The sequence below is a fragment of the Colletotrichum spaethianum genome, assembly GCF_022836535.1.
Source record: "Colletotrichum spaethianum MAFF 239500 DNA, contig28, whole genome shotgun sequence".
Taxonomy (NCBI): Eukaryota; Fungi; Ascomycota; class Sordariomycetes; order Glomerellales; family Glomerellaceae; genus Colletotrichum; species Colletotrichum spaethianum.
The window spans coordinates 477,079-494,779 of NW_026054798.1; the positions used below are offsets into that span (position 1 = coordinate 477,079).

Consider the following 17,701-nt stretch of genomic DNA (forward strand, 5'->3'; position numbering starts at 1 on the left):
AGTCCTGCCCGGAAGACGGAGAGGGCTTCGTCCTGGCCGTCAACTACTGGTAAGTTCCGTCTCCAAGAATGGGCAATCTTTCCGTCACCCAAGGCTAATCAACATTATCATGCCAGGTACGATATGGAATTCAGTGGCCCCTTATATCCTCTGAGCGCCTTTGTCCGGAACGTCAGCCTCCGGACGACAACATCAACTTCAGCAATGCCCACGGCTTCAACGTCGGATAGGACGACATAGGAATGGCTAGACATCCTGTAATGATCAGAATAACCAGTCTCTTCGCCGCCTGATTGAGTCTCTTCTCAATCCTGGCATGTGCCTCTCCATCATATGTACAAGTGTGTGTGTGCGGGATATACGCCCTGATTACCTTGACAAGGTGGTTTTTGTTTCTGCCCTGACCACTGTTCGAGAGATCACACTCTTCTCTTTTTCGTTCCTCCCTCCACCAAAAAGAATAGGGACCAGTGCAAAGCATTATTTTGGCCCGCCTGGTCCTGGACATGGATCAGAAGCCCCTTTCCACCCAACATGAACGCCGGAACCCGCCCTGCATATCTCGAGGTGATTCATGATACACTTTTTTCCACCCTTGCCCCAGAAAGCTCGTCTCCTTTCCCTTTGCCTTGCCTTGGTTGTAATGCATATAGTATAAACGCAGAAGACAGATCCAAGTGGGTATGCGTCGAAGTGAATAAAATGAGAGGCGAAAAACAAACCCGCCTCCACTAGAAGAGACTGTGGAAGTCGAGTCCTAACTCCGGCAAGCACTTTGGCTCAGCAAATACAAAGGGCGCATGCAAATGAACTGCCCGTCCACCAAAAACACCTGAAAGCATCGACCCGGATTAGTTGAGGAATCCCTTACACGCTGCCGTACCACACAGGCAGGGAATACGGTCCAAGCTGCCAATTTCACGCTCGAATTTGTAGTCATAAGTCAACTCCTCGTCTGCGAATGATTAGCTCCATGTCATACCAAGAAGATGGATTTCAAGTAACATACGTTGGCCAATGTCGCGAAGGGCGTAGATGACGATTCGCTTGCTACCGTCGACCTTGATGATCTTGGCTGTACAATTGGGCATACAGCTATGGTTGATGAAGCGAGCAATACCGCCCTTCTTGGTGGCGTCGATGACCGTGTTGTCGTCGATACGGAACAAGTAACTGCTGCCCATACCGCTCTTGAGGTAGCGCTTCTCGCGGATTTCTGAGATGGATTGTCTGACCTGCTCTCCGACGTACTCGATGATCATGTCGTCCTTGTTGATGTTTTCCTCCGTGTACAGACCCCAGTTGTGGATTGCGGATCGGGCAAACTTGACAGGCTTCTTCCGCTTCTTAAGCTGGTTGAACTTGAAGGCGTCAGAGTCGCCAGATATCTTCTTCTCATCCTGGAGCGCCGACACGTGGCGACGGTTGTTGGCGCGGTTGGCTCTCGAGTTACCCTTTGCAACAGCCTTTTCTGCTACAGTGAGCCTGCTGGCCTCGACTGCAGCGTCTTTGCCGTCTCTCTGGTACTTGGCTTGACGTGCCTCTCTGGCCTTCTGGACCTTGATGTGGTGAGGCAAGTACTTGGACTTTTCGGCGTTGAGGATCTTCTTGACTCCCTCGGTTCGTGCAGCCCCAGTAGAGTTCGGGACGTAGTAGCCATCAATGCCCACGGCCTGGTCGACCGAGCCAGACGGGGAGTTCAGCTCGCGTACACGATTACGCCGCCATAACCAGAGAAGCGGGTCTCCGAGGTCTGTTCCAGCGAATCTCTTGCGGAGTCTAGTAACGTCAGGGCTGTCACATGCGGACAACGAGAGTTCTTGTAACGCAGAAATGCTCAGTTTGAAATCCCTGGATAGATCGAGGGCGGTAGTGGGTGTGGTCGAGAATAAGGCCGGATCTGCCTTCGTTGGCTGCGGCTCTGACTCTTCTTCCTTGGTCTCTACCGGCACCGGCTCGACCTCTTCTGGCAAAGGTTTGGTCGGGGCGGTCCCCTCCTCCACTTCCACTTCCATCGGCGTCGGGATTTGCTGCTTCTTGAGGGCCTCCCGTTCCTCAAAGAGTTGTTTCTTCGATTTCTTCTTCGACTTCAGTTTCTTGGCTGCACCCTTGGCGGTTGACAGCGGAGTCTCGGATCGAGTGCTCTGCGCATCGAGCAGATCAATGTCAGGGGTAGCCTCTTCCGAGATCTCGTGAACCAGCAACTCGGGTTCGACGTTGTCTAGTGTAACTCCGAAGAGCTCCTCATCGGACTTCTTCTGGCGCTTGATTGCCGACTGAACCTCGAGATCTAGTTTTCTCTTTTTCGTCGATGTCAAGTTGTCGCCAACGGCGAAGCTTGCCTCAGTCATGGAATCTTCCTCTGCGGGACCCCAAGAGGCAAAGTCATCCTTGACGTCTTCATCCGTGCTCATGCGGCTACGCGGCCTGGAGTCGGGCTCCTCAGTATCTCTGGCCAGGGACTCTCGAATCACAGCCTCGTCGTCGGATTCAGCATCGCTGTCGTAGCTCTTGAGGCGATGATGGAGTGACCGGAACGCACTGCGGCCTTGAGGCACTCGCTTGCGGGAGAAGGGATCGGTGAAGCCGTGGTTGCGCGACGCCCCTTGAGCAGTGGCCTTGGCCTTACGAATACGAGGCAGGGCCGATATCTCCAGGCGACCCGTACGACGCTCAATGGGATCTGCACCTGAGTTGGGCGTGCTAACACCGGGACTCTCATCGCCAGCATCGACGGTAACAGACGGGACAGACCCGACTGGGTCTTCCATATGCAGCTGCCGTCGCTTCGTGACGTGATTTGATGGGTCCAGGAAGGTGGTCAGAGTAGGAGCAGCAACCCTCGTGCGGATATGCTTGATCAGATGCTCCGCCAGTTCCCGGGTGACCACTTCGCAGGCTTCGAGCACAGGGTCAAAGTTTTTAGCTCTTTGCCGCTTCTCTTCTTCAATGTCTGCCTCTTCTTCACGGCGACGACGGTCTTTATCCTCTCTTAGTCGCAAATCGCTTCGGCGCTTCCGTTCGGGGCTTGGGGTCCGTCGTCGGGGCGGCGGGGCTGCAGACTCGGAGTCTCGGCTTGTTGTAGGCGGGAGGGAGAGTTGCATCACCATGTTGTAGGTGAACAGATCAGTATGGTTAGCAGCCCTGTAGCACTTCATCGCTTCGTTGCGGCCATGGTACGAATTGGGGAACAAGATGTAGTAGCCAGTCCGGTCAATGCGAATGTCCTCAAAAGCGAACGCTTTAAGCCGCTTCTTCATGTGGGGGATCGTCGTGACCATGACGGGAACATGTTCATGGGCGACGAAGATGTAGGGCTCGCCTGCGAGCTGCTTTGCGATGACCTTCTCCTCGACTGCGACGTGCATCTTCGGTTGGCTTGGGACCCAAGCCGGAACACCTGCCACGGCCTGTCTGTGGGAAGACGGGCCCTTTGGTGCCATGGGTGGTGGTCCAGGGACCTTATCAGACACGATCGCTCGAGGGCCTGTCGGTGGTGCCTTCGCGACGGAGGCGTCCTGCACGACTCGGTCTTTCTTGAGTGCATCCTCTAGCATTTGGCGACTCTTCTTGCCTTCGGGATCGTATTCGACTCGGATTTGGTTCGCCTCGATGCGCTGCCCATGCATCGACTTGACAGCCCGACGCGCAGCATCAATCGCCTTGATGGGGGCGGGCCTCGACCGGCTGGGATGCGCATCCTTGTATCGGAATGTTGCGAATCCTAGGTAGCTACCGGTCTCAGGATGCATCTTGTTGCTGCTCTCTGCGATGTCGCCAAAGGTCGCAAAGGCCGCCGTCACCTTGGAAAACGTAATTAAGGGATTGAAGCCAGTGACCACAATCTGTGTTGGCGGCCCTGGCCCGATGGAGGTCTTTGGGTCGTAGGGGTACGGCCTCAAGTTATAGGGCGATTGTCGCAAGCGAGACTTGGGGAGGTGGAAATCGGTATTGATGTACCCCAGTCGCCCGCCCTTTGCAAGGCGAGGATCTGGAGGGGGTGCGTCATCTTCCTACTCAGTTTATTAGCCAAAGCTCTCATACACAAAAGATGACGCCCCCCCTCCACGGGGTGGGTATATTGTATTTGTACATACCAATCCAAACTCCTTATATATCGGCTTGGCATCTCTCTTGCCGTGCTTCGACAGGGTCCGGTCGATATTGGGATCATATGTGCACTTGAGGCCTTTTCGCGATCGAGTGGGATCTCGCGCAGGAGTGCGCTCAATCGGAGGAGATGGCTCTGGGTGTGAGCTGTTCAGGCGGGCTGCTGGGGTATTGCGAGAGACCGATGCCTCACCCCGATCGATGTTATGTCCTTGTAGCATATTCGTCTTCGGCAGGCCAGCATTGCCCAAGTATGAGGGTGATTCAACGGAGGTAAGCGGCGTGCCGCTGGATATAGGAATATGAGATACGCCGTTGGGAACAGCCTGCCGCGCAGTCGTGCTGAAGACGGAGGAGCCAGTGCTCTCATAGGAACTCGCAGAACCAACGGTGTTGAGAATATCTCCTAAGGGCGACTCGCGGCCCTCGGTTGGCTGTTGCGAATTGTCGGAAAGTAGGCCATCAGCTCCGGATGTTCTTATGCCACTCGTGCCGTTGGGCAAAGGGGTGCTGCTGCTCTTCGGACCGGTGAGCAAGCTACTTGTCGTATCTTGCGTCTTGGCCTTTGCTTTCTCTCGTTCGGCTCTGTCCTTAGCGACGCGGGGGGCTGCAGGGAAGAACTGCGCGAAGCTCGCCGAAGATTGGCGGGTCATCGTGAGATTGTTCTGCTTCTACCGCACCCGCCTGCCACCAACCATCGTCTCTCGAGTATACCGAATGCTTCAAAGGACAGAGTTCATCGCCGGAGACAATGAGCGTTGAAGTATAGCGGAGGAACGGTGCGCGTAATCGATGTTCACGCGACCGAGGCGTAGCCACCGACACGGGTGGTTGGCAAGGGGCAGGAGCCCAGCTGCGTCATCCAAGGAAGGAAGATACCCGGTCGCAAAAGGATGTGATTCGATGTAATCAATCAGCAGAAGTGCAGATGAGGCCGGATGAGTTGTGCGCTGCGACCGACGGACAGTGAGGCTGGAGAAAAGGTAGCAGTGAGGTCAGAAAGTTAGAGGTTGAAGAGTGTCCAAACTCTTTCAGGGATGCGATTTAGCGGAGACCAGCCACGGAACAAGGCGAGGGAGGACCGCAATACCTACCGTTACGCATGGATGCTCTGGATACAGACCTGAACTCCGACCGAAGTACTACTCTGCCAAATTAAGTAGCTGGGTACTTCTGGGTGGCTAGCCTGACAACAGCCGGCACGTGACAAAATCGCGTCGGTGCCCATCCACTTCTTTTTCGCGTCTGTCAAGGGGAAGAGCGACAGGGGCGCCACAGAAACTGTCTTGCTTCCTCAGAAGGAGCCAATAAGGTATCTCATGTATCCGAGGTCCTCAGCAACGGTTTCTTGGTTGTGCATCTTCTCGACGGGCGGTATTTCATAGGTCGGCACCACTCGAAGCAGTTCAAGACTTTCCGCAGACTTAGAACTTGAACGCGACTAAAACAATACTAGCCGCGGCTTTCCATAGAAAGACAATACCCACCCCCATCATGTCAATCATCCCCTGCTGAAAAAGTGGTTTAGTGATTAACAAAGTAAATACAATGCTGCGAGCGTTTCGCGAACACATTCTTTGGTCGCCCGTTCGACCTTTTTCTTACGGGTGTGATGTTTGGTAATGATGCCCGCCAAACGCCTCCTGGTCTCCCGCCATCCCGATGTATTACAAATGAGGGTAATCCTGTCCAAACGCCATCCAACGACCTCGTTGAGTACTTAGAAGCTCAACTTCATTTCAAACTCCTCCTCCTCCTCAAAGTCTTCGTTTCGTGGACCCGCGCTGCCGATACCATCGTTCTCATCGTCTCCAGCGGGATCAAAGATGGACAGGAATTGCAAACGGCCGAGATCCTCGTTTTCGTCACGCATCTCCCGCTCCTGCTTATGAGGAGATGCGTCACGTCTGACGATAGTTTTCGAAGGAATAACAGCGGCGAAATCTGTAGAGGCAGGTCGAGCCGTAGCCGGAACTGGAGCTCGTCCGCTGACAACGGACGAGGCCGAGCGACCCTTTGTGTACCCCAGAGTGTTTCTCGACGCGGCCTCTCCCACGGCGCTTTCGGCAGCTGTAGACTTCGAGGCTATAGTGGCCTTGTTTGGTCTGGTGCGCGGAAGAAGGGCAGAAATGGGCCGTCTGACGGTGGGCCTCTGCTCGACAGCCTTCTTCTGTCGGATAGTAGAGCCCGTCGACATCGAAAGGGCAGACGCGGCCCTTCTGGACGTGATGGTGGGAGGACACTTGAGGGCTCCTCCCACTGTCCTCCTGGTAACGGCTGGGTTGGGGGCGGGAGCGGGGGCCTTCCTCTGGGCAAAGGCTGCGGTCTCAGGGACATCAGAAACGGACCAATCCATCTCCCGAATGTCGCGGAGAATACGCTCGTCGCTCTCCTTCAGAGCCTTCTTCAGCTTTTCCTTGTGCTTTCTGTCTTGCAGTCTGACCCCATCCTCGCCCACGGGGTTGTAGAAGTGATTGTAGTAGCCCTTGAACATGTTTTCCGGCTTGAGGCCCTCAAAGGTCAACACTCCATCGGGGAAGACGTCCGACTCGTAGGGCAGATCCATAGCCGGGGGCGGTGCATATTCGACATCCGGCTCCTCAGCCGGACCGGCTTGGTCATTGCGGACTTCGAGCTTCAGAGGCCCGACACTGGGAGAACGCTGCTTGAGCTTCTTGGTGGTTGTGGGCTTCGTCTGTGTCTTCTCGAGATCCTTTCCTCCGGCGTTCTGGGTGGACCTGGCCTTTGCGTTGGTGGTCTTGTTCCCAAGTGGCGCGCGAGCCCGTGTTTCTGCCAACGACATCAGTCTCTTTCTTTTTCCTAGACAACAGCCAAGGGAAATATACCGGACGGGGTGACGAGGTTCTGCTTCTTGACAGTGCCCTGAATGTTACCATTCGACTTGGGCGCAAGGACCGTCTTGGCTCCTCCAACGGCGTTCTCGTCGTTGAGGGGGATCTTCAAGGGCGTCTTTGGGTATCGAGCCCCGGGAGTCTTGGGGGCCAGTTGCCCTTTCCCGGGGGCCAGTCGAGCAGCCTGGGCTGCGTTAACCGCGTTCTCGTCGCGAATGGCCAGCATATTCCCTAGAGTCGAAATGCGAGAGAGGTAGCCGAGAATCTGGTCCTGTCAGTGTCGTGAAGTGTCGTCGTGTGTGTCGGTGTATTGTCGTCATCAATCCCTTGTACTTGGGGCTGGTCGCGTCAGTGTCGTTGAGAGGCGAAAGAGAAGCCAAATAGACCCGTCTGTTTGGGGGCTGCGTTGTCGGGACAACCGACAAAGAAGCTCAGACCCTGCGGAAACCCCCGTAGAATGCTTACCTCTGGGAAAGCACCACCACACTGCAGCACCGTGCTACAGCCCACCCCACATGACCGAACCCCACCGCCCGTGTCTAAGCTAATCCAATTGCAGCTGCCTTTCAGCGTGTGAAGATCAGGCCTGGCTCTAGCCGGCACGCTGAAGGTGGTCCGCCACAGGTCGCAGTTGGAGCGGATTTGCATGTAGAGGGGCAGTTATTTCAATACCTCACACCCTTTCCTCCCGCTTCCATCCCCCGACAATCGCGACCTCCACGTTACCTGATCCCGTCACATTCTCAACTCCAACAACAACACTCCTTATCGCAATCAACCTGCACCAACTCTCCCATAGTCCCGAAGCCTCTCACAGCTCATCATCATGGATCGCATTAAGGAGGTAAGTCCACCGCCCTCGTCTGAGCCCCACCTCACTGCTACCGGCGGTCTGGAGGGGTAAGATATCCCCCCAACGATGCCGTGTCATCAGTTGCTGACGATGACTCTTCTTCTCAGAAAATGAACCAGCTCCGTCTGGAGGCCGACGACAACGCCGCCAAGGTCGAGGAGCTTCAGGCCAAGGTCAAGTCGCTGGAGCAGGAGAACCTGTCCAAGGAGCAGGAGATCACCTCCCTCCAGCACAAGAACGGCCTGCTCGAGGGCGAGGTCGAAAAGCTCGAGACTGCGGTTAAGGACTTCAAGAAGGCTGCCGACGAGAGCACTAGCACTGGCACACAAAACGAGACTCTTCAGCGAAGACTCCAGCTCCTCGAGGAGGAGGCCGAGGAGGCGGACAAGACCCTTCGCGAAGCCAACGAGAAGTATGTTCTGGACCCTGTTTACCGAATCGACGATACCCCCTTTTCACTTCCCGACCCCTTTTGTGTTCATTAAAACCAGCCCCACCGACGGCTGATGCATACTTACACCGTCTTTTCACAGACTCCGACAGACCGACGTCAAGGCCGGCCACTTCGAGCGCAAGGTCCAGGCTCTCGAGGCGGAGCGCGACCAGTGGGAGTCCAAGTACGAGGAGATGTCCAAGAAGTACACGGCGGTCCAGAAGGAGCTCGAGGACTTCCAGAACGAGATTGGCAACATCTAAGGCTATTCTCTATGGGGCGACGTTTTGTGCAAGGCTTTTTCTTCATGATAGATTCCTGGCCTCGGACAAATGTGTTGGCGGCCCGATCAAAAAGCTATCCCAATAGCGGCGGATTGCAAATGACGGGACGGTTCGCGACCGAGTTATAGCAGCCCTTGTCTTTACTCATTTTTTGTAACCCCCGTCAAACACCGAGCTTTGTTCTGCTTGCAAATGTGTCTGTCCTTTGTTCGCAACAGGCATGAAGGCGACTACACAAAACGACTCAGACCACGCTGGGCGTGAGGAACCCCTAGGCAGCAGTCGCAGCAGTAATCAATGCTAGACACTATACCCTCCTTCCAACCATTATTCTTTCTTGAATTTGGCCCTCTTTTTGGCTTTTGCCTTCTTCGCGCCCAGTGACCGTTCTAATTTCGTCTCGTAGCGAAATTTCTTCTTCTTGGGCCACTCCTTGCGGGCCTTGGATGTCGTCGCCTTCTCGTCGCCTGCCTGCTTCTCTGCCTTGGATTCGTCTTGGCTGTCCGCTTCCGCTTCATCGCTATCGTGGTGGAGCTTTTCGAGTCCGTCCCGCGTCACGGATATGGCCTCGACCTTGACTGTTGTATACCGGTCCTCGTCTATGTACTCGTCTTCGTAGTCCACGACATCTGCATGTTCCTTGGGCGCCTCGTCGATGCCGTCCCACTCCCCAAAGTCTCCCGCGTTGATCTCCTCATCCTCGTCCGAGTTTGCTGCCTGGGCCTCTTCGAGGATGGCGCTCACGGCTTTGACGTGGTCTTCGACTTCTCGCTGCCGCTCTTCTTTGAGCTGTGAGTGCGATACGTTGGTTAAAAAATTTGTAAAAACTACGCAGCAACATGCAAGGGGCAGGGGAACATGGGATATGCTTCTCGTACCTGTTTCCGCATCTCAATCTTTTCCTCCCGCGCCTTCTTGGCCGCCTGTTCCTGCGCCCATTTCACCCGCTGCAGTTTGCGCTTGTGAAATCCCGTCAGGTAGTCCTGGCGCGCATCGAAGTCGAAGTTGACCTCCTCCACCGCCGAGACCGCCTTTCTCTTTTTCGAGACAGTCGGAAGGACTGACTTCTTTGGTCGGGGTTTGGCGAACATGGTTCTTTCGGTTGTGTCGTCAAAAACTCGTGGGGGTTTGACGGTTCAGTAGTGGTTTTTGGGCGCTGCAATGAAATTTTTGGAAAGGGTCCTCTGCAGCACCAGCCTTGCGGCCGGCGCGCGCGCCAGGTCCTTGTTGCTGCTGCAACCTCTGTAAGGGCCCACTGGCGCGGGCCAAGCCGAGGAGCTAACTGCGCTGGACGGACCTCGCTAAACGTACATCTGTCAGTGAAGACCAGGTGACATTCCGCCGAAGGCTTCACTGCATGGTTATCAACTGCCGTACGTGCTGACAATTGCCCGATGATGATGAAATTTCCCATCTTGTGCTTTGAGTATTCTGTGACCTGCCTGATACGGAACGCGTGGCAAAACATAGATTGAGTCTACGGAGCACTAGTCCCACAACTCATGGAGAACCGAAACCAAGATGGGCTCCAGCGAGGTGTACAGGAGCCAACTTCAGCAGTCGAATATACACGGGAATAAACTCTAGAAAACAAGAAAGCATTGGAGAACACTTTACACAGAATGTCAAGAGTTCCAACAAGGAGTTTCGGTAAACCTGCCAACCTATTCTGCGTTGGTGAACTATCAAACGAGTTCCGAATTGTGGTTCAGACAATAGTTCAGACAATAGTTCAGTGGACAAACAACAAGGTAAGAGAATTAGAAGAAAATCACATCTGAGAAGACCTCATTACTCTCCCTCCGGTTGACTCGAGGAATCGGAAAGTCCTGCTTGCATCAAGTAGCAGTCCACCGTTGTCGATAAGGCCGATAAGCCACACCACGAAAAGCGGTTGGTGGATGCAGTATGTAGCTAGGCGAGTCCCCATAGGATTCTGATTACGCAAAGTATCACTTAGACGCATACCTCCAAGCTACGTCGTCCCTGGAGCTAATCCACAGCATCACTCCCAGCAGCACGACGAAGGCTAGCCATCGCATCCAAACGGGCCAGCTTCAGCACATCATCCAACCATGCGTCTTTCAAGAACAGCAGGCATCATGGCCTTCTGCGCCTCTGCGCAAGCCTTCACCGACTCGTCTCCTTTTGTGATGCTGTCAACCGCGAAGTACGTTACAATCCTCCCCCTCGATGTCAATCCATCCATCTCAGTCGACATGCTAATATCCCTCTAGGTTCGCGCCATCAAACCCCGCCCAACTCCAGACCGAATCCCAAGTCGTCAAGACCGTCCAGGACCTCCTCTCCTCTTGCCCGACGGATCGCTACCTTCTCGTCGCTCAGCCCAACGTCAACGCCGCCGACATCCGCGGCCCGGACGGCGGTGACTGTAAGGCTCCGAACCTGTGCCGCGCGATCGCCGGGAGCGACGTCCGCGGCGTCTACAGTGTCGCCGAGGTCGTCGGAGAGGTGCCCATCAGCACGCTGGCCGACTACATCAAGACGGCGTGCGCGGGTAAGACGGTCGAAATCGAGCAGACCAGGCTCGCCCCCCTCGGACGGGACACCCGCGAGAGGGCCAGCACGCTCGCCGACAACGACTACGCCCTCGGCCGCAACCTTGAGACACTGCGCAGCGCCTCCGACTCGTACACCGTCATCTACCTCGCCAGCCCGTCAGAGCCTACCTACCAGGCCGAGTTCACCGGCGAGCCTCTGCACGCGGAGCTCAAGCGCCACGAGGCGAGCCTGCTGCATGCCAGGAAGGACAAGAACGAGACGGACTGGAACAAGCTTCCCCTCTTTGAAAAATACGTCTTCTTCTCGCCAGGTATGTTGCCGTCTGAAATGCCCGTCACATTTGTAACGTCGTGGGAATCTGAGAACTGACACAAGTATAGGCGTCTTCCACGCCATCGTTGCCTCCATTATCCTCTTCAGCATTCTTGGTGTCGCCATCAGGGCCCTTGCTAGCCTTGAGATTCCCTATGGGGCTTTCGACAAGGAGAATGGCCCCGCCGCTCACAAGAAGAGCCAGTAGATGTATACCAAATACGCCACCAGAGCATTTTACGAGTGCCTCCACGGCAACCCGTGTATTTCAACTTGAGAAAAACGTCAGGAGTTACCGGCTGGCTTTGACAGACATGTTTCGAGCACAGGAGGGGAGGACAGCATGGCATGAAGGGTGGGATCCGAAAGTGCGGTTTGTAGAGACCCGATGTAGTGTTTTCGCAAATGGCATGAATGTGTATTTCTATAACAAATGGACTTTTTTTCTATTTTGGCCGCCCACCCCACTAGACCTCTCATGATGTCGATAAAAACGCCGTAAACGCCCCCCTCAAAAGTCCGATCTGGCCGTCCCAAGTCTTCCCAACCCTGGTGCTCGCAAGGACCGTCGTCACCCCCAAGATCCGTGCCGGCCTAGACCAGGTGGCTCGGCAGGAGAAAGTTGGCGATGCCCTCGCGGATGGCGTACTCGTGCCCGCAGTTGCCGCAGACGAGCTTGCCCTCCATGATCTGCGTCTCCATGAGCAGGTGGTGCAGATCCTTGAGCATCTTGTCGTCGCCCTCGAGCTGCTCCGCCGAGGGGGCCTCGGAGGGGAGTTCAGGGAAGCCCAACTTGGTGAATATGTCAGCACCGTTCATGGCCTGAAACAACGGGCTCCTTGTCTGATGCGGGACAACGCAGGACGCAAAAGGCGAGACATGCTGAGATCAGAGTCGCAAATGACCTGCAGCAAAAGGAGAGCCGAAAAACAAAAAGACGTGGAAAGAAAAGAAACGACTCAGACATACCTCGGTCGCGTTCGTTCGCAGGGCGGTCCAGTCTAAGCGGGGCAGGACGTTGAGCAGAAGCTGGGGGTTGACCTCGATATCGTCCTGCGCCAGCTCCGCGTCCTTGGGGTGGAGGGGGAACGAGGCCGCCGAGGACTTGCAGGCCTTGACCGCGCAAGTCAGGAAGTTTAGGCTGAGGATCTTCATTCTGGCGGGCGGAAAATGTCGTTGTGGATATTGTTCTTTTTAGATGTTGTTCGAGTCGAAGTTTTGGCCATCATGGAAATTTTTTGGTACCCCACACGTGATGCGCTTTGGGGATGTGGGCGTTGCAGCTATTGGGCTACCGTCCTAGAGAGGACTCGAGACGAACTCATTCAACATCACGACATGCACTTCTCAAGATACTGGCTACTGAAACCGCGTAATTTGACCAACACTTCTGCATTGACAATCGTCGTCTTGTATTTCCTTTGCCTATGGGTGGCCCTTATTTCCCGAATCCCTGGCCTTTTTACGCCATCGTCTTCTCGTAGCCGACAGTGTCCTTGGAGCCTCTCGACTTGCTGATCTTCATGTAAACAGCGATCGCAGCAACGACCACGCCAAGGAACAAGCCCTTCTGGAGGAGGGACCAGCCCTCGCCGGAACCAACCTCCAGAGGAGTGTCCTCGTTGGAGTAGCCCGCCGCCCATTCGCTGTTGCCGTATTCGCCTGCAAGCCAGGGGGCGTAGCCATCAGCAAACCAAGTACATTTCGTTTTTTTCTTGTCTTCTTTTGTGGAAAGTCATCAAGAGGCAGAGATTGGATGGGTCATGGAGGTGTCGGGCTTGGTGAAGAAGAGATAGACGTGAGGGATGACGGGTGTCACAGTACGTGCTCAGAGTTCCACGTGGATACCTTCAGGGGGCACCTCCAGCTCTCCGCTCTTGGCGATCTTAATCGTCTTGACGGGGCGGTCGCCAGGCTGGGTCTGGGCCTGCTCGATCTTCTCGACGACGTCGAAGCCCTCGAGGACCTCGCCGAAGACGACGTGACGGCCATCGAGCCAACTGTGGTTTTCTGTGTTAGTACTACGGCCCGGCTGGATGGTTCGTGCATCGAGGGTGTAGGCTTACGAGGTGATGACGGTGGTGATGAAGAACTGGGAGCCGTTGGTGTCCTTGCCGGCGTTGGCCATAGACAGGAGACCCTTCTTGGAGTGCTTGAGCTTGAAGTTCTCGTCGGGGAACTTCTCACCATAGACTGTGATCCGAAGCGTCAGTCATCAATCACGCCAAGGCCAACGTTGTAACAAGGGACACTTACTTGACTTGCCACCGGTGCCGTCACCCTTGGTGAAGTCACCACCCTGGATCATGAACTGCTTGATAACACGGTGGAAGGTAGAGCCCTCGTAGCCGAAGCCCTTCTCGCCGGTGGCGAGAGCGCGGAAGTTCTCAGCCGTCTTGGGGACGGTCTTGCCGTAGAGACCCATGGTGATGCGGCCGATGGGCTCATCGCCGTGGGTGATGTCGAAGAAGACCTTGTGGGTGATCTTGGGGCCCTTGGCGGCCTCGGCGGTCTGCGCAAAGAAGACCAGAGCCACGCCGGCGAGGAGGAGGGCGGAGACGAGTCTCCGAAGGGTGAACATGATGGGCGACGAACGGGAGGTCGATCGATTGGTGAGAGAGTTTAGTGTTTGTGATGCAAAAGGCCGTCTGGAGTGATGGCAAGATGTCTCCAGGAGGACAGTGTTAAATAAGAGAGGGACCCTGGAATGGCAGGACAGGTAGACAGCGGCAGCGCGGGCTGTTTTGAAGCTACGTTTCAAAACTCCCCTCTCTAAAGCACGCAAATAAGGACCTCCAGCTCGGACCCTTGCAGCCGAGACTGCCCAATGGGGAGAGGCAATCCGGCCAGTGGATGTGCCTGTCTGCACACTGCACAGCGGCGCCTGGGGTCGCAGCCGTGCTAACGGGATATGTCAATGCAGCTATTGCCTGTGGCCACCTGGAGCAGTGTCCAGCTGTCGCCGCTTAGCGTGGGCCCACTATTTTCCGGCGCCCGACTCTCCGTGGCCGGGGGCTCAATGCACCGTTGATTTCGAAGTTTCGCGATCGCAGCATCAGGCGTATAGGAAGTTGGAGCAGACCTTGGTGACAATAAAAACACTCCTCTGGTTCCAAAGTAGCAGCATATCGGCACAATGGTACGTCTCAGACCTTCTGGTTGTCTCCGAGACCGAGACTAACGCATTTTTCCACAGGTTTTCATCCTTGGAGTCAACTTTTCCGAGCAGAAGCTCGTGAAGGTATGTCCAGTTCCTCCCCTCGATCGACGACATGTCACTCGCAACCCTTCCTGCGAACAGTACTGACCCTGATTGCCTTACTACAGAAGGCGCTCGAGTCCTTCTTCGCCCTTGGACCGACCACATCGCACCGCATTCTGGCCAAGTACTCGATCCACCCCATGGCCAAGGTCGGCGCCCTACCCCCCAAGACCGTCACGGCCCTGACGGCAGAGTTATCGACGATGACGATAGAGAGCGACGCGCGAAAAGTCATACAGCAGAACGTCATGAGACTAAAGGACATGGGAAGCTACCGGGGGAGACGACACGCCATGAACCTGCCCGTCAGAGGACAACGGACGAGGACCCAGATCGAGACGGCGAAGAAGCTCAACCGCGCGGACAGGAGATGGTGATCGTATGGTTGGGTTACTGGGAATACGCATGGATAGGAGTTTTTCGATGGGACCCTGTCGGAGACCATCGACTGTACAAGATAGATGGGTGCGTGAAGCGCCTAGACATGTATGACTATGACAAAAATTATACCACTTGTACTACCAAACAGAGGGCGGTATACATTGTCCAGTAGGCCGTGATACCGAAGTGCTGTCACAGATATGTTCCTCTGCGGCAAAGGAGGCGTCCAGTCACTAAACTACCTAACACTGGGCAGATCATCCTCAAGAGCAGGCTCGCCCTTCTTCTGCAACTTCGCCGCAACAGCGTCAACCTCCTTCCAGACACGAAGGACGTTTCCGCCAACAACCTTGGCCGCGTCTTCATCACTCAAACCCTGCCGCAGCAACTCGGCGACGAGGTCTGGGTACTTGGACACGTCCTCCAAACCCTTGGGCACCGACCCGATGCCGTCAAAGTCGGAGCCGAAGCCGACATGGTCAAAGCCGATGAGATTGCCAATGTGCAGCACGTGCCGGACGACCTGGTCGAGCGTGGCATTGCCGGGGACGTACGTCGGCAGGCCGTTGTCGTTGCCGGATTCGACGCACGAGATGAATTCGGGCGCGAAGTTGACCATGACGACGGCGTTGCGCTCCTTGACGAGCTTGAGCACGTTGTCCTTGACGTTGCGCGGGTGCGGGCACACGCTGAAAGCGGAGCTGTGGGAGTAGATCACAGGCGCCTCGCTGCCCTCCCAGTCCTTGCCTCCGAGAACCTCAATCTGTGTCTCCTCGCTGGGGTGGCTGTTAGTGGACGACCGTGGGGAACTGGTCCATGAGACTAACCTCGTGTGGGAGAGATCAACGATAAGCCCGACTCGGTTCATCTCGTGAATGAGACGACGACCTGCCGGGCTGAGGCCATGCCACAGAGGCTCGGCCTTGCGCAGAGGGCTCTCGAGCAGCGCGGCGTCGGCGAACTTGTTGTGGCAGTTGTGGGTGAGGGTTGAGTAGCGGACCCCCAAGGCATGGTACCTTCGGAGATTGGCGACTGAGTTGCCGATCTGGTGCAGTCCCTCGACTCCCAGAGGCGAGATCAGTTGGCCCTTGTGAAAGGCCGCCAGTGCAGCATCGCTGTCCAAGTTAGGGGAGAAGTCCTTGGGGTAGGCGTCCTTGATGCGGGTGATGACATCGATCTGATCGAGAGTCCATTGGACACCTACGATTACGCATCAGCATCGAAGGCATTGGGTTACCGAATAGCAAGAACTTACTTTCGGCGTAGTTCTCATCGGAGAAGTCGCTGCCATTGGCCGGGCATGGAGTGTAAACGCTCCAGAAAGCACCTCCGTTCTGTCCCTTGCGAAGTCTGGGCAGGTCAACATGGCCAACGAAACCGCCGTTCTCAAAGGGCTCGGTAAAGTTCTTCCCGTAGATGTGGTTGTTGAAGTAAGCCCGGACGAGGATGGGAAGATCATTGTGGCCGTCTACGTGAGGTGTCAGTAACCGGTTTCTTCACAGGGCAACTAGGCAGTGTCGTACCGATCAATGGCGTATGGGACAAGATGTTGTGAGACCTCTCCTCAACGGTAAGGGGTGCTCCCCAGGGCTTCCTCATCTGGTGGTAGCATGACTTCATGGGGTGGTAGGTGAAAGTCAACGACAGCAGCCATAACGCGAAGCAAGCAACGACCGCCCTCTTGGCCGGAGACGGGCTCCTGCGAGGCGCCGCCGCAGCGTCCTCGCAAGCCTCGTCGGCCGTCAGGCGCTTCTTCTCATCCATGGTCTCAGCGTAGACGTAGAATTGTTATGCCAAGGTGAGCCCCGATAAGTAGGGGTTATCCTTACTTCAAGCCTGTCATCAATGTTAACACAATGCTCAGAGCACATGAATCAAGCATTCTACCGTTTAGTAACCGTCGCACGTGAATACAGCCTCGCTCGAGAAGGATAGGCAGAATGCTGATGACCCTTCGTAGAGCGAACTTCCAGAATTGCGATGGCGGGGATCCTGCGTTTCCTCTTACTGATTCCTAAGCACGTCACAGCGTGCCTGGGGTCAAAGCTCCGAGCTCGATTGCGCGAGACTCTTATCTGCGAGTCAACCCCTGGCGATAAGCGACCATTTGGGAAGCTCGAAACTGGCCAGGAGCGTAATACTTGCGAGTTGTATACAGCCCTCAAAACTCAATTGCTGTGATCGCCATCATGGAAATATCAAGATACGAAACAGACGGCAGTATGAGTTTGGTTGATAATTGCAGCCGATCACAAGTATTGTAGTGTCAGGGTGATTGAAGATCTACGTTCCGACACAGGGGCTTGAGGTGCATGCGACTGACAAAAAGGACGAACGGAAGTGGCGTCCTCTTTCTCATTCTCTCCCTTCGTCGTCGTTCCACCGTTAGAGTATCCTGAGGGGCCCAAGGAAACGGACAGAGGGGCCAGGAAGAATAGGAGCTAGCAATACATAAACAGTCCCGAACTTCAGATTGTTTGCAACTCATTGACATGGGTCTCAGCTCTACTCGGCCCGCGATAGAGGCTGAGCATGGGTTGTTACTGTCAACAAGGCCATCAGGAATCCCCCACGTACACGTGTGCCTGGGTATTCGGGGTCAGTGAACCAGAAGCGAAACTTGTGGAATGGCTTCAGTCAACCCTCAGAAACATGAGAGCCGAGCACGCCTCGACAAGAAACATGTGCGCA

At 55.3% G+C, this 17,701-nt stretch overlaps 9 protein-coding genes across 9 annotated transcripts; 3 read left to right on the plus strand and 6 right to left on the minus strand.

The window, feature by feature from the left end:
- Positions 1–851: 851 nt before the first annotated feature.
- On the minus strand, positions 852–4,763 carry ColSpa_09465 (histone-lysine N-methyltransferase, H3 lysine-4 specific; the record flags this gene model as incomplete). The annotated part of the gene is made up of 3 exons (XM_049275677.1): positions 852–955; positions 1,010–4,013; positions 4,098–4,763. 3 exons carry the CDS (start codon positions 4,761–4,763, stop codon positions 852–854), a joined length of 3,774 nt encoding a protein of 1,257 aa, XP_049131634.1.
- A 1,067-nt stretch (positions 4,764–5,830) lies between these two features.
- ColSpa_09466 (uncharacterized protein) lies at positions 5,831–7,188 on the minus strand (the record flags this gene model as incomplete). The annotated part of the gene is made up of 2 exons (XM_049275678.1): positions 5,831–6,900; positions 6,957–7,188. 2 exons carry the CDS (start codon positions 7,186–7,188, stop codon positions 5,831–5,833), a joined length of 1,302 nt encoding a protein of 433 aa, XP_049131635.1.
- A 600-nt stretch (positions 7,189–7,788) lies between these two features.
- On the plus strand, positions 7,789–8,511 carry ColSpa_09467 (tryprostatin B 6-hydroxylase; the record flags this gene model as incomplete). Its single annotated transcript, XM_049275679.1, has 3 exons — positions 7,789–7,806; positions 7,923–8,227; positions 8,349–8,511. 3 exons carry the CDS (start codon positions 7,789–7,791, stop codon positions 8,509–8,511), a joined length of 486 nt encoding a protein of 161 aa, XP_049131636.1.
- Positions 8,512–8,859: 348 nt separating this feature from the next.
- ColSpa_09468 (ribosomal RNA-processing protein 7) lies at positions 8,860–9,623 on the minus strand (the record flags this gene model as incomplete). The annotated part of the gene is made up of 2 exons (XM_049275680.1): positions 8,860–9,321; positions 9,411–9,623. 2 exons carry the CDS (start codon positions 9,621–9,623, stop codon positions 8,860–8,862), a joined length of 675 nt encoding a protein of 224 aa, XP_049131637.1.
- A 1,011-nt stretch (positions 9,624–10,634) lies between these two features.
- ColSpa_09469 (uncharacterized protein) lies at positions 10,635–11,575 on the plus strand (the record flags this gene model as incomplete). Its single annotated transcript, XM_049275681.1, has 3 exons — positions 10,635–10,702; positions 10,770–11,365; positions 11,436–11,575. The coding sequence occupies 3 exons, from the start codon at positions 10,635–10,637 to the stop codon at positions 11,573–11,575; spliced, it is 804 nt and encodes a 267-aa protein (XP_049131638.1).
- A 386-nt stretch (positions 11,576–11,961) lies between these two features.
- Positions 11,962–12,522, minus strand: ColSpa_09470 (multifunctional methyltransferase subunit trm112; the record flags this gene model as incomplete). The annotated part of the gene is made up of 2 exons (XM_049275682.1): positions 11,962–12,210; positions 12,337–12,522. The coding sequence occupies 2 exons, from the start codon at positions 12,520–12,522 to the stop codon at positions 11,962–11,964; spliced, it is 435 nt and encodes a 144-aa protein (XP_049131639.1).
- Positions 12,523–12,829: 307 nt separating this feature from the next.
- ColSpa_09471 (peptidyl-prolyl cis-trans isomerase B) lies at positions 12,830–13,948 on the minus strand (the record flags this gene model as incomplete). Its single annotated transcript, XM_049275683.1, has 4 exons — positions 12,830–13,089; positions 13,216–13,367; positions 13,434–13,560; positions 13,624–13,948. 4 exons carry the CDS (start codon positions 13,946–13,948, stop codon positions 12,830–12,832), a joined length of 864 nt encoding a protein of 287 aa, XP_049131640.1.
- Positions 13,949–14,284: 336 nt separating this feature from the next.
- Positions 14,285–15,006, plus strand: ColSpa_09472 (37S ribosomal protein SWS2, mitochondrial; the record flags this gene model as incomplete). The annotated part of the gene is made up of 3 exons (XM_049275684.1): positions 14,285–14,338; positions 14,564–14,608; positions 14,695–15,006. The coding sequence occupies 3 exons, from the start codon at positions 14,285–14,287 to the stop codon at positions 15,004–15,006; spliced, it is 411 nt and encodes a 136-aa protein (XP_049131641.1).
- Positions 15,007–15,248: 242 nt separating this feature from the next.
- Positions 15,249–16,774, minus strand: ColSpa_09473 (dipeptidase sirJ; the record flags this gene model as incomplete). The annotated part of the gene is made up of 4 exons (XM_049275685.1): positions 15,249–15,795; positions 15,838–16,210; positions 16,266–16,478; positions 16,534–16,774. 4 exons carry the CDS (start codon positions 16,772–16,774, stop codon positions 15,249–15,251), a joined length of 1,374 nt encoding a protein of 457 aa, XP_049131642.1.
- Between the last annotated feature and the right edge of the window lie 927 nt (positions 16,775–17,701).